Source organism: Leptidea sinapis, chromosome 2, assembly GCF_905404315.1.
Source record: "Leptidea sinapis chromosome 2, ilLepSina1.1, whole genome shotgun sequence".
In the NCBI taxonomy this organism is placed as follows: Eukaryota; Metazoa; Arthropoda; class Insecta; order Lepidoptera; family Pieridae; genus Leptidea; species Leptidea sinapis.
Window position 1 is genome coordinate 16,742,503 of NC_066266.1, and position 13,115 is coordinate 16,755,617.

General features: G+C 39.2%; 2 protein-coding genes across 2 annotated transcripts in view; one reads left to right on the top strand and one right to left on the bottom strand.

Annotated features, from left to right (window-relative positions):
- Window positions 1-13,115, top strand: part of LOC126975273 (catenin alpha) — an 86,279-nt gene that overhangs the window by 48,444 nt on the left and 24,720 nt on the right. The gene's annotated exons all lie outside the window — the stretch shown is intronic.
- Window positions 5,800-9,759, bottom strand: LOC126975285 (esterase FE4-like). Its single transcript, XM_050823094.1, has 3 exons — window positions 9,577-9,759; window positions 6,725-7,968; window positions 5,800-6,105 (listed from the first exon to the last, which is right to left on the bottom strand). Exons 1-3 carry the CDS (start codon window positions 9,754-9,756, stop codon window positions 5,922-5,924), a joined length of 1,608 nt encoding a protein of 535 aa, XP_050679051.1. The 5' UTR covers window positions 9,757-9,759; the 3' UTR covers window positions 5,800-5,921.

The following is a 13,115-nucleotide window of genomic DNA, read 5'->3' on the forward strand; positions in this document are numbered from 1 at the left end:
ATCATTTAAATTATGTTTGTTGGTTATTGCTCCTTCTTCCTGTCTATAGACCTTTTGAGGCTCATTTACATACGCAAGTTAAATCACAGAACATACAGTACTAGTACAGAACTCTCACTTACTCGACATATGTAACTAAATATCTACTTTAGCGGCCTGCTAATAAGGTGCCGTTTAAATCTCACTTTGTTGGCATCTGCAACGGACGCTAACACCACGATGACACTGCAATGTACTCGTATGTTGTCTACTCAGGGGTGACACCCCCGACAAAGACAGGAGGCGCTATTTTGACTTTCAGTTGTACTACTTTGTTAACCAGTTCCTCATTACCGTACTGTGTGTGTATTTCATTACTACTGGGCAAGTAATGAAACCTGGGAATATTGTTCTCAGGATGAGATCAATGGTTTTGAATTGTTTTGTTTATTTTCGTCCATATAAGTCGCAGTAGTAGCTAGGAAAAGGATAGTAACGGACAGCAGAGCCCCGCATGCCACCTGAAAGACTTAGTACTACACCTAGTCGCCCTGGCTTCGGCGAGACACCGTCAGTCTTACACTGAGCATCCCCTCAGCCACCCATCCATCGGCACGCTGTGTATGACACCTTGGATTGGGTTTTTGAGAAATTCTTAGCCATCAGCTAGTGACAGACCATATTTGTACAGAGAGTCACTAACAGATGGCCAGGATGCACCGGCCAGTAGTCTTCATTCCGGGAGAATAGAACATTTCAGCTCGGCACTTGGTCCTTGCCCTTTGGCACACTTGGAGGTAATCTCTCGTAGCACCTCTTTGATGTATTTAGTTATGTTCTTCTTGAGACTCTTTTCGTAATCTCATCATAATCACTACATATTATAAAACAATGTCCTCCGATTCTGTCTGTCTGTTCGCGTTAAACTCAAAAAGTACTACACCGATTGTCGTGCTGTTTTCACCAATGGATAGCGTGATTCTCGAGGAAGGGGTTAGTATATAATTTGTAAACATTAACGATATTTGTTGGAGGTGTCGGAAACCAATAAGCCGTCTGGGAGATTGTATTCAACTATAATGCTATTTATATGCATTTTAATACTTTAAAAAATAGCAATTACATATAAAGCGGTAATGTAAAAAATACACAAATACGATATTAATCCGCAACACTTTATTACTACATATTATAAAATCATTAATTTCCGATGGCTTTAAATTACATTATTCTCGAATACTTACATTATTTTTTTTATTGACAGAACAGCGTCTGTTGGGTCAGCTTAGTATATATTAAAACTTAAATAGTATCAGTTTGTTACTAATAATAGTTTTACCACGGTTTTATTTTGCCACAGATTAACTGTAGTGAGAGAAATTGTGTCGTCACACAGATTAAATCCACTCGACCAAACTTCATGAAAAATTCGTTTAATTACAACAAACGGCTTCCTCCTACACTCCAGTATTTGGAGAGTTTTCGTAGATGCGATAAACTAGTTCCCAGAAAGTCATCCTGTCGTGGAACGGTCTGGTCCCGACGGACAGGTCGGAGTTTATATCCAGATAGGTCAGCGAACTCTGGGATGCTGGCGGCCACAGAACTGGCAGCAGCTCGGTTGTCGCCGGTGTTGGGTTACTGGAAGTAATAATAATAAATCACCAGGATGCCGGCTGGGTAGGTTATGGGTACCACAACGGCGTCTTTTACTGCCGTGAAGAAGTAAAGTGTAAGTTTTATTGTGTTTCGGTCCGAAGGGCGCCGTAACTGGTGAAATTACTGCGCAAATAAGACTTAATTATGTCTCAAGGTGACGAACGCAATTATAGTGCCACTCAGAATTTTTGGTTCTTTCAACATTCCTGAGCGGCATTGCATTGTAATGGGCAGGGTGGATCAATTACCATCAGCTGAAAGTCTTGGTCGTCTCGTCCCTTATTGTCATAGAATAGTACCTACGGAGAAAAGTAGGTCGTTCTCACACGCGGAATATTGACACCCGAGCCGTGACAATCGCGGGTGGCAATGTGGCACGTGGTGCGTATACGATTTTTTTTCCCACCTGGATAAAAATCTCGCTATTAGTCCCCGGTACGAGGGACAAAAGTCGTCTTGCCGGGAGAGAATCGGCCAGTTTTGTCCCTCGTACCAGGGTCTAAATGCGAGCTTTTCATCAAGGTGGAAAAGTAAATATATTATTGTTATTTCGTCGGCATCGTGTGTCGTTCGTGTACCCATGTTATATCGACAACATAGTTCATTGAAGATCTACGCTTTAGAAAAGTCTAAAAGCCTAGTGATTTTATTGAAAACTAGCTGTCACGATAGACGTTGTTCTGTTAAAAAAAAATCATGCGGTTGGAATTTCGTAAAATCTGTTCTTAGGTGACCTCTACTCGACGAAAGGAATATTCCTACCGCACCTAAATTTCAAGTCTCTACGCCTTATGGTTCCAGAGATATCGTGATGAGTCAATATATTGGTGGAAATCTCTTTTATATATTAGATTACTGTTACATACCCGTACTTGACAAAGTTGGTCCACATAGTACTCATTCTGTCTACAATCAGCTGATCACCCTCATTGATTTCCTTATCCAGGGTCCCCATATCGAATAAGTACCCTAACTCGTCAGCATGTGACGCTCCGCCCTCTGTTACATTAAACCTTGTCTTTACAAAGTTTCTGTTACCGCTGTAAGAGAATATATAATGATACACGTGCTTGGAAACTTTTAGATATCGGTCCAAACTTCGCTGAACGGGATAGTTATATAATATGTCAGAGACGAAGTCCAATAGTTCAGACTTAACTTTGATGCTCGGCTCTTCATCACCGATGTAGTAACGGCGAATCATCTTCCTCAGATAATCAATTTCTCCGTCAAAAGCTGTTGGCAACAGTTCATCAAATATATCAGTATTATTACAATAATCTTCTGTTTCTAGTACAGATGATATAAGACTTTCATGGCTATTGTATCCCGATAGTATTGGCATATTATTTGATTCAAGTCTAAATTTAGTAATTTGATGTTCAGTCACAAAGCTATCAATTCCTGCGAATTCTTTCTCGACGCAAGTAAGAAACGCTAAGTTTAATTCTTTTGTTGCCCCGATTACTAATTTGACATCAATGCCTTTAAGGAATTCTAAAGCGTCGTAAATGTTTTCCGTTTGAAAACCCAATTGTTTTGCTAGCATTGTTGGACCAGCATTTCCAACATTTTTTATAACCCCTGGAGTAAATACGGAGCCACTGTGCAGAATTGCCTGGTTAAAAAATTGTTCATTATTGGACAGTAAGTGGCGTTCTATTGATTCTGCTCCTGAACTTTCTCCGAATGCAGTAATCTTGGTGGCATCACCACCAAACCTTTCAATGTTTTCCTTTATCCATCTCAAAGCTAAGACTTGATCTTTTAGACCTTGGTTTCCAGGAACTTCAGGTATATCCAGACACATAAATCCATAGGGACCCAACCTGTAATTTAGCGTGACTAGTATTATATCGTGTCGTACTAAATATTTTGGCCCGTAGAGGAACCGACCGGCGAATCCAATTCGGCAACCTCCTCCGTATATCCAGACCATGACTGGAAGCTTATTTCTAGATGTAACATTGTTGGGAACGTATATGTTTAGATGTAGGGAGTCCAGGGATCCCACTATGGTTTTATTGAATTCTTCTTGTTGAGGGCATATTGCTGAGTCATCGTTGGCCTCGAAGATTTCTTCAAATGGTGGATAAGGTTGGGCAACCTGGAAATATAGTATAGCGCTATTATATTTGAATCTCATTGGTGTTTTATTTTAATTGTAATCAGCTCGAAACATTGCAATCGGGACAATGGACCAATAATAAATGGTCCAAGCTTTAATGTTGTCAAATGTTTCTGATACAGGTACATAATGAAAGTTGAATGTCAACAGTGTACAACATATCCAAATTTGGGCCCATAATATATCCTTGAGGCAACCGAAGTCTCTTACTTATTAAATATAAGAGAACTGCCGTCAGAACGTTAAATCCGTACGTATTGATAGCGACTACTCAAATAAATTGAAGACCATGAGAGCTTCAGAGTCAAAACTATTTGAAGGAAAGGGAGTCATTACTTAAATAATCAAATTCTCTTGACAAATCTAGCAGCACTGTAAATGTACACATTCGTTGGTCTTGAACGAGCACCCTTCCCCAATCCTAGACGTCAAATTGGGCGGTTGTGGTGGTACTACGTCCTTTTCTGAAACCTAAATGTACGTCTGGCAATGTATTATGTTCTTATAGTATACAAACAATGCAATATACTGAAAGGCCTCCAATCTTTTTATCCAACTCAACCTGTCTAATTACATAAGGAAAGGCGGTACTATGAGTTCTTTGCAGACCCGTTTTTGAATAACGTTCATCATGTTACCACATGAGAAAATGAGCATGTCAAGATAAATGCCATCGCTTTCATTTCATCGTTTGATGTTAGACTTCTTATTGTTTTACCTGCCTCTCTACAATCTGTCAGCAGAGAATGCTCGCCTATTCGGTCACACAATTAGGAGAGATAAGAGCCTTGAAAAGCTGATCGTAGTTGGGAACATAATTTTTTTATACTGTTTTGTATGGGAGTGGATAAAAGTAATTAACACAAATACAAAAGTCTTATATGTTGTACTTACTTATATTTTTATATAGTCAAAATCTCTTGTAGTTGTTTTAAAGACGATGGTCAAACTTAACTCTGACGTTGCTATTGAAGAAAGTAGCATTGAATTTCAAAAGATTACCATTCATTTTGTAAATCTCTTCTAGCCACATACAAGACGAAGAGTTATGTTATCCACAACGTCCACAGTTCTGATAATGTTATGTAACATATTCTCAGAATCACGGAACAAAAATTTACCGTAATCAGTCGTTTTTCAGGACGGCCTCTTAATAAGAAGTGTTAATAAACTCATTGCCACTCTTTCACATCAATACTTACTGCTCTAGCGTTTTACATAATATTAATGCAATCTATGCAATAAAATACTCAAACGGTTGCAACTCAAAAAATATTTTTTTAATAGATATGATTTGGAGTTCAGTCATTATTAATTACACTTTTTTAATCTTCGGATTCGTACTCACCCCAAATGGATTATCTTCGTTCACCCGCCCGTACGGTATCCCCAAGAACATGGAGTAGTCTCCATCGTCGGCGTAGAGACCTCGGATCAGACCTTGTTTGGTGTCCACCAGGGGCTCTAACCTTATCATGGCCTGAACGGAAACCAACAGGAACAGGAGTGCCCACAAACTTGTTCTCATCATGACTGAACAGCGGTCTTTCTAATTTTGCTAGATGATGCTACTAACCTAGATTTAGGTTAATTCTAGTACCCACATTGGAAGTGACAATTGTTCGCAATGTAACAGGACACGATTGACTGTATATAACCTTGCGACTGAAGAAATTTAAGAAGTTTTAACTGAAAAATCAAAATAGGCAAAACAACAGGCTAGACAAATCACAAAAATGAATCAGAACAATTGGTTACTGTAACAGTTCTGGCACTTCATCACTTGTCTAAACTGACGTCGGTATCTAATAAGAAATAATTATTTCATTGACATTTATTGACACTTATCTTCTCGCATCCTTTTAGCCGTTCGCTGCCTGTCCTTCACTAAGTGTATTAACATTTTAAACAAAATCTCCAATTTGTCATAGCCAAGTATAGGCTGAATTAGAAAAATTTTATTTTATTTGATAAGAGAGAATCGTTTCTCTTCTCTATACGAGCAGGTATAATATAACAAATAGACACTACAGTTTCAATTAAATCTACAAATTTATTGAGAAAATTCAATGCGCTAATAATTTACAATTTTATGTCATATAAAGTACAACCAAAAGTAATGTCGGGTAACATCTTCACCCAAATTCTCTTCGAGTTAATCTTCTCCATTCGTCGTTTTTGCGTATGTCTGATAGATGAGGTCCCAGAAAGCCATTCGGTCGTGGAACGGTCTGGATCCAAGGTGCAGGTTGTTGCCTATCTCGAGGAAGGTCAAGCTGTCCTCGGATGCCACCTGCCATTGGATTGGAAGAAGGTCACTTGTCTCTGGTGTTGGATTTCTGAAATTGTTTATTTGTTACAAAATGTGAAGTAACCTTGGTGTTTAATTCTTGGTCACAAGGAGGATGCAGGTATTGACAAAAGTGGAAGGAGCTAGGAATATATTTCAAGATCCTGGTGACCACTGTTCTCCTCTGTGATCTTTGTCTTTGTCTAGCTATTATTATTATTTTCAGGTTAGATTGACTATATTCATCTTTATTGTTCCCAAAATAATATTTTGTCGAGTTTAAAGTATTCCAAATAATTAAATTAGATGCACATTTCATTAATTAACTAACCAAAAGATATAATTTTAATAATTACAAATTTAAGCAGAATCTAAATCTAAAAACCTTAAAAAATAAAATATAGTAACTAAAATATATTATTAAAAGCGTTCCCCCTTTGAATAGCTAGACTAATTCTTTGTCCGGGGTAGCGGCCAGCTCTTCGGTATTCTTTAGTTTAAAAAAATAAATACTTTTAAAGAAATTTACGCAAAAAGCACGATACAATAGATAATAATTGTCCTCGAATAGTACTTAATAATGTTTCTGGCATTATCTTCCTTTAAAATTAAAGTCTCTTAATGTATTGTTAAATATTATGTACAGATTTGTTTTTGTAGTTACTTACCCATATTTGACAAAGTTGGTCCACATCGTAGTCATCCTGTCCACAACTAGCTGATCGAACTCATCCATCTCCTTGTCCAGGGTTTGCATATTAAATATGTATCCTAACTCGTCCGCATGAGCTGCGCCACCTTCTGTTATATTCATCCTCTTCTTTACAAAGTTTCTGTTACCGTTGTAAGAGAAGATATAATGGTACACTTGCTTGGAAAGATCTAGAAATCTTTCCAAACTTCGTTGAACCGGATAGTTGAAATTTATGTCAGAGGCAAAGTCTATCAGATTATATTTAATATCGATGCTCATCTCTTCATCACCGATATAGAAACGGCGAACGATCTTTATTAAATCATCTATTTCTCCATCAAAAGTTGTTAGTAAAGGTATTTCAGCAAACAGATCAGTACTTTTAAAATAATCTTCTGTTACTTGAACGAAACTTGATAGACTTTCATGGTTATTATATCCCGATATTATAGGCATGTTATTTGATTTTAGTCTTTTATTGGTATTTGGATGTTCAGTAAGAAAGCTTTCAACTCCTTCGAATTCTTTCTCAAGGCAAACAAGAAATGCTAAATTTAATTCCTTTGTTGCCCCAATAACCAATTTAACATCAATGCCTTTAATGAATTGTAAAGCGTCGTAAACGTTTTCCGTTTCGAAACCCAATTGTTTTGCTAGCAGAGTTGGACCGTCGTTTCCCACACCCTTCATTGTCCATGGACTAAATACAGAGCCACTGTGTAGAATAGCCTGGTTAAACAACTGTTCATTGTTAGACAGAAGATGAAATTCTACTGATGCTGCTCCTGCACTTTCTCCGAATGCAGTAATCTTGGTAGCGTCTCCACCAAACTGTTCAATGTTCTCCTTTATCCATCTCAAAGCTAGGGCCTGATCTTTCAGTCCCTGGTTCCCCGGAACTTCAGGTATATCAAGACACATGAATCCGTAGGGACCCAGTCTATAATTTAGGGTGACTAGTATAACATCATGTCGTACCAAATATTGTGGTCCGTAGAGGAATCTACCAGCAAATCCGATTTGGAACCCTCCTCCATAAATCCAGACCAAGACTGGAAGTTTGTTTCTGGTCGTGGCCTTGTTGGGAACGTATATGTTTAGATGTAGGCAGTCCAGGGATCCCACTATGGTTTTATTGAATTCTTCTTGTTGAGGACATATTGCTGAGTCGTCATGGGCTTCGAAGACTTCTTCAAATGGTGGATACGGTTGGGCAGCCTGGAAAATGTAGCATAGTATTAACATAACAGAAACATTCTTAGAAGCTATGTTTTAGTGTATTATTTTGTAATCAGCTTGGATCTGAAAATTTCAAATGGGATCCAACCTTGACGTTTTAGCCTAAACGTTATCAATGTAACGTTACTCGCCATATAGATTTTCGCTCAGATACAGATAAGCTATCTCTTAAGTATTGCAACATCAGTCCCACCTGTTATTTGTCAATTTTGCTGTAATTTCTGTCACTTATTTCTAAGACATATTCACATTAACACACATGATCCAGGTGAGCCATATTTTATGCGGAGCTATAACTAATATCTTAAAAGTTTCTACTAGACTAGCTTTCGTTATATTGTCTTGACTATATTATAAGAAGAATAAATAATGTTAGACACCGCATTAAGAAGATTTCAGTATGTCAATTGGGACCTTTACCAGTGGGAGGCTCCTTTGCACAGGATGCCGGCTAGATTATGGGTACCACAACAGCGCCTATTTCTCCGTGAAGCAGTAATGTGTAAGCATTAATGTGTTTCGGTCTGAGGGCGCCGTAGCTAGTGAAATTACTGGCCAAATGAGACTTAACATCTTATGTCTTAAAGTGACGTGCGCAGTTGTAGTGCCGCTCAGAATTTTTGGCATTTTTCAAGAATCCTGAGTGGCACTGCATTGTAATGGGCAGGGCGTATCAACTACCATCAGCTAAACGTCCTGCTCGTCTCGTCCCTTATTTTCATAAAAAAAATAAGAGCTGCAGTTGCCTTATTCGCACTAATGATTGTCTCGTCCGCCTTAGTGCTACGGTATGTTCTTTTAAGATTTCTTGAAACTCAGCGAATGTTTCCTCTTAACCTTCCCAAATCGGCAGTACCCCAGGGCACTAGATTTATCAGATACACCAAAACCCTATTCCCATAGTTCTGACTCTTATTTTGTTTATATGGTGGTGTATGCATGGTCTTTTAGCTTGTTTCAATAGCTTTCAGATACATCCACTCAAATCATACTAATTATAATCAATCTATTACTACACGTAAAATCATACGCATTGGTAGAACGATGCGCGATCGCTAAAATCGCGCCAATCTGAGGCATACTGCGCGCGATCAGAGCTTCCCAGAACGGAAATGTTAAACATCCAAATCAAATGTGTCTATTTGAAAAGTGACCTGTGAAAGTTACAAGTGAAGAATGCCGTAGAACTGAGATGAGTGGGCGCAAGAAACAAGCAAATTATATGGAATTGGTATATGGGTAAATAACACAGACCGTATATTTGAACGGCGTCACCTCTGAATATTAGGACCTCTGTTGTGAAGCTACTGAAGATCCTAAACTCATGTGTCAGTTAGAGTGGGGTGCTTTAAACTTAAAGTAGAGGACTTACGGTAAAGAAGACAACCCTAACGTCAGAAGAGGTAAGATTCACGCGATAGAAAGAGAGGCAACTTCTAGGTGATAAAAGATGTAGGGTTATAGCACTGTGCGATCTGACTTGCACCTTATTGTATTGACAAGAGTCACTATTTCTTTAAATGATTTTGCGGAGTGAGCCTTCTGTACTTGTATTATTACATATTGTTTGGTTTTTTTGTTACTCACCCCAAATGGATTATCCTCGTCTACTCGTCCGTACGGTATCCCTAAGAACATGGAGTAGTCTCCATCGTCGGCTTGGAGGCCTGCGATCAGACCCTGTTTGGTGTCCACTAGAGGGTCCAACCTTGATCTGGCCTGGACGGAAACCAGCAGGAACACGAGTGGCCACGTACTTGCTCTCATGATGAGTGAACTTCAGCGGTCTGTTATATTTGACAGGTGATGCTGGTATCTGGAGTGTCTGATAGTACTGATCTTTATCTCCGTAATAGATATGCCATATATGATAAACCATAGTTTGCAAAGATATTATACAGGCGAGCCGGCGACTTTGGATTTAAATAAAATAAATAAATAAAAGGTATTTATTTCAGGCATAATAAAACCCATAGTTACAAAAATTAAAAAAATTTTTGGACACTGTAAAGGGGTGCCAAGTTAAAAGTAAAATTAGACTAACTAAAACTATATAAATATTGCACAAATTTGTGCAGTCATTTTTTGTTCTTGTCCATGTGAACAGAGATCCAGCGCTTTAACACTGGATTCCTGATGTCGTCAGAGACAGCCACGAGTATTTTGTTGTCGGAACGTTGCAGTCTCCGCCAGAAAGAGGCAACGCGAGACCGAATTATGGCAAAAAAGGCGGGGACCCCAGCGTCTGCGAACATGCCCGACGCGCTGCAGCACCGCGGGAGCCGCATAGGAGCCCGGAACGCATCATTGTACTGGACTCTTATTCTGCTCATAGCTTTCTGAGAAAACGTTACCCACAGCTGGCAGGTGTACATGCCTAAACACTATGCCTTGAATAATGTGGTTTTTACATCCTTGCTGCATTTTGCAAATCGTCGAGCGAGCATGTTGCCTCTGACTGCAAGGGCCCTCCGCTCGCGCTCAATGTCATCATCGTCATACAACCGTTCCATCAACAAATGTCCTAGGTACCTGAACTGCTTAACTACACCAATCACCGTGCCGTACATAAACACACTCGGCACTCTCTCCAGAGGCTGTCTTGCCTTAAACACCATCATTTGAGTTTTAGAAACGTTGTCTTTCAGTCCGTGCGCATTTCCAAAATGCTCACAGACCGAAAGCAGCTTCCTCAACCCCTTGATCGAGGGGCTGAAGAGCACCATGTCATCCGCATAGCTTAGGTTATTCACGCAAACGTTCCCTATATGGCAGCCGATCTTGGTGCTCCTCAGCTCCTCAATCAGCCCATTGACATAGAGATTAAACAGATCCGGAGAGGTCACCCCACCCTGACGAACTCTACACTCTAGCCTATAATTGCTAGAAGTTGCGTCGCCCCATTTTACACAGTTCGTTTGGTTTCCGTACCAGAATCTCAGCAGCTCGACCACATGTGTGGGTACTTGTGACGCCAATAGCTTGGCCCAAAGGATATTGTAGTTGACCAAGTCAAATGCGCGGCTTAGGTCTAAGAAGCACGCATAGACAGTAGTATTTCTGGACGTGTAGTAACTAACAGTTCCCTTTAAACTAAATATAGCGGCATCTGTCGAGAGTCTGGGACGGAAACCAAACTGCGCGTCATAAATTTTGATGTTTTTAAGCAGCTCAGGATAATGAAGACATTCTAGAATTTTGCCTAGTTCGTACCCAATGAGATAGGTCGATAATTAGAGGCAGAACTTAGATCAGCCGTTTTGTTCTTCACGATCGGAACTACAATTGTGTGCATCATGGCCTCAGGCAAATAACAATTTTTAATGCAATGGTTAAAGAGACAACATAGATGTTTATAAATTTTATCACTGGCTCAGATTACGTGCTCAATACTGAGCCCGTCATGTCCGGGTGATTTACCACGCTTCATACTCAGTATAACTTTCGAGATAAAAGTGTAAATTCAATGACGTTATTATTGTAACTAACTTCAGTATCGAGTTCGGAATCCGCGGCCAAAGGGCTTACTTTGAACCTACTTGCAAACAATTCAGCAATACCGGACGGCTGCTGGCAACCCTCCACGGATACAGATAAACTTTGTTTATGATTTAAGTTTTTTGTTGCATTCCAAAATTTATAAAAGTTTTTGTTTCTTCTATGGCTAGCTAATATATTCATTTTAATACTGTCTTCATTTTTCTGACACCATTTTAATTTGTTTTTGAATAAATTTACGGCTATTATACATATTTTCATATTCAATAGCGCTAAAGGGTTTGCCAGCAACCGTCCAGTTTTTGAAATAAAACTGAGCTTCTTCATGGCTTTCTCTGACGTGGTAGTTCCAACCCGGTACCTTCTAACGACTACTCTGTTCACGTGAACGACAACTAACAATAGCAGCGTTCTGTAAAACATCCGTTATATGTCTGTAGTGTCTATCTATATAATCATGGTGCTCCCGTATATGAACACATTTTAAATAATTATCACAGTCACAAATATCAGAATAATTTAAGCTAAATAAATCTAAATTATTGTAACAAAATTCTCCATAAGTATTTATTTGACTTGTAGTTCTCTCGCCCCATTTTACATACTTTAGAGAGTCCGGTCCACAGGAGGTAGCTGAACTCATTGTCAATCCAGAGATATTGCACTCAATGCTCAGTGGATGGTGATCGGAGCTTCTGACATCATGGGTAACATACGCGCCGACCACGGTATCCCAAGCCGCTTTGGTGGTTATACAGTGATCCAGCCATCTCCTGCTACCAGTAGCCAAACATTGGAAAGTATATGTATCAAAATTGTTGCCCAATTTAATATGGTCAGTCCATTCCCATAACATGTCCTCACAAAATTTCATTAATTGGTTACCGAACCTAGCACCCGGGTGCGCATTTAGGTCACCCATTATATAAGGCACTTGAACTTCAGATTCGTCCACAATCGCACTGGCTTCAGCTAAACAGTCCGTAAATTCCTCTACATTCTTACTATTGTCAACCGGCATATAAATATTTACTAATAAGAACGAACTCTTGCCTACAAAAACACGAATTGCTTGAATTCTTTTGTTTGAGCACTGCACGGGTACAACGTTGGAAAATATTTTCTTATCCCACATGATAGCGAGCCCACCGTATGGTCTTCCGCGAAGTATACCCTCCGAGGAGTCCACGGACGACTTCGCTACGCTGCCGAATGATGTATTGATGGACTGCACGAAGTTCAGGTCGTGCTCCATAAGCCAGGTCTCTTGCAGTTAAATTATATGTGAAGTAGTTGTCAAGTCTAACACAGTTATAATAGAGCTCTTAATGTTCTTACAATTAAATGTAGATATTATTATTCTAGAGATTGTACTATCCATGTTAGTGTTTTGGTAATTTTATTCCTCTCGCCGTGTGTTCACGGAACAACCTGAATTTGACACCTACTGGCCAAAAATCTTTACTAAGAAAAGTATCTAATTTATGTCTGGCGACTGATAACTTGAACTAACAAAAGTCCGTTTCGTGTCTTTGTTGCAATGGTTCTATTTTAAGACATTCTTCATTGTTTTCTTTTTAATAGTCTGATACATCCACCACTGTAGTACACTTTTTTAATCGAGATAT

Bases quoted from the DNA above. Each gene is read 5' to 3' on its own strand.
- LOC126975285 (XM_050823094.1), bottom strand. From the start codon at position 9,756: ATGAGAGCAAGTACGTGGCCACTCGTGTTCCTGCTGGTTTCCGTCCAG. The intron at 7,969-9,576 runs GTGAGTAACAAA...TACATTTTCCAG, and splicing joins ACGAGGATAATCCATTTGGG to GCTGCCCAACCGTATCCACC. The intron at 6,106-6,724 runs GTAAGTAACTAC...AAACAATTTCAG, and splicing joins ACCAACTTTGTCAAATATGG to AAATCCAACACCAGAGACAA.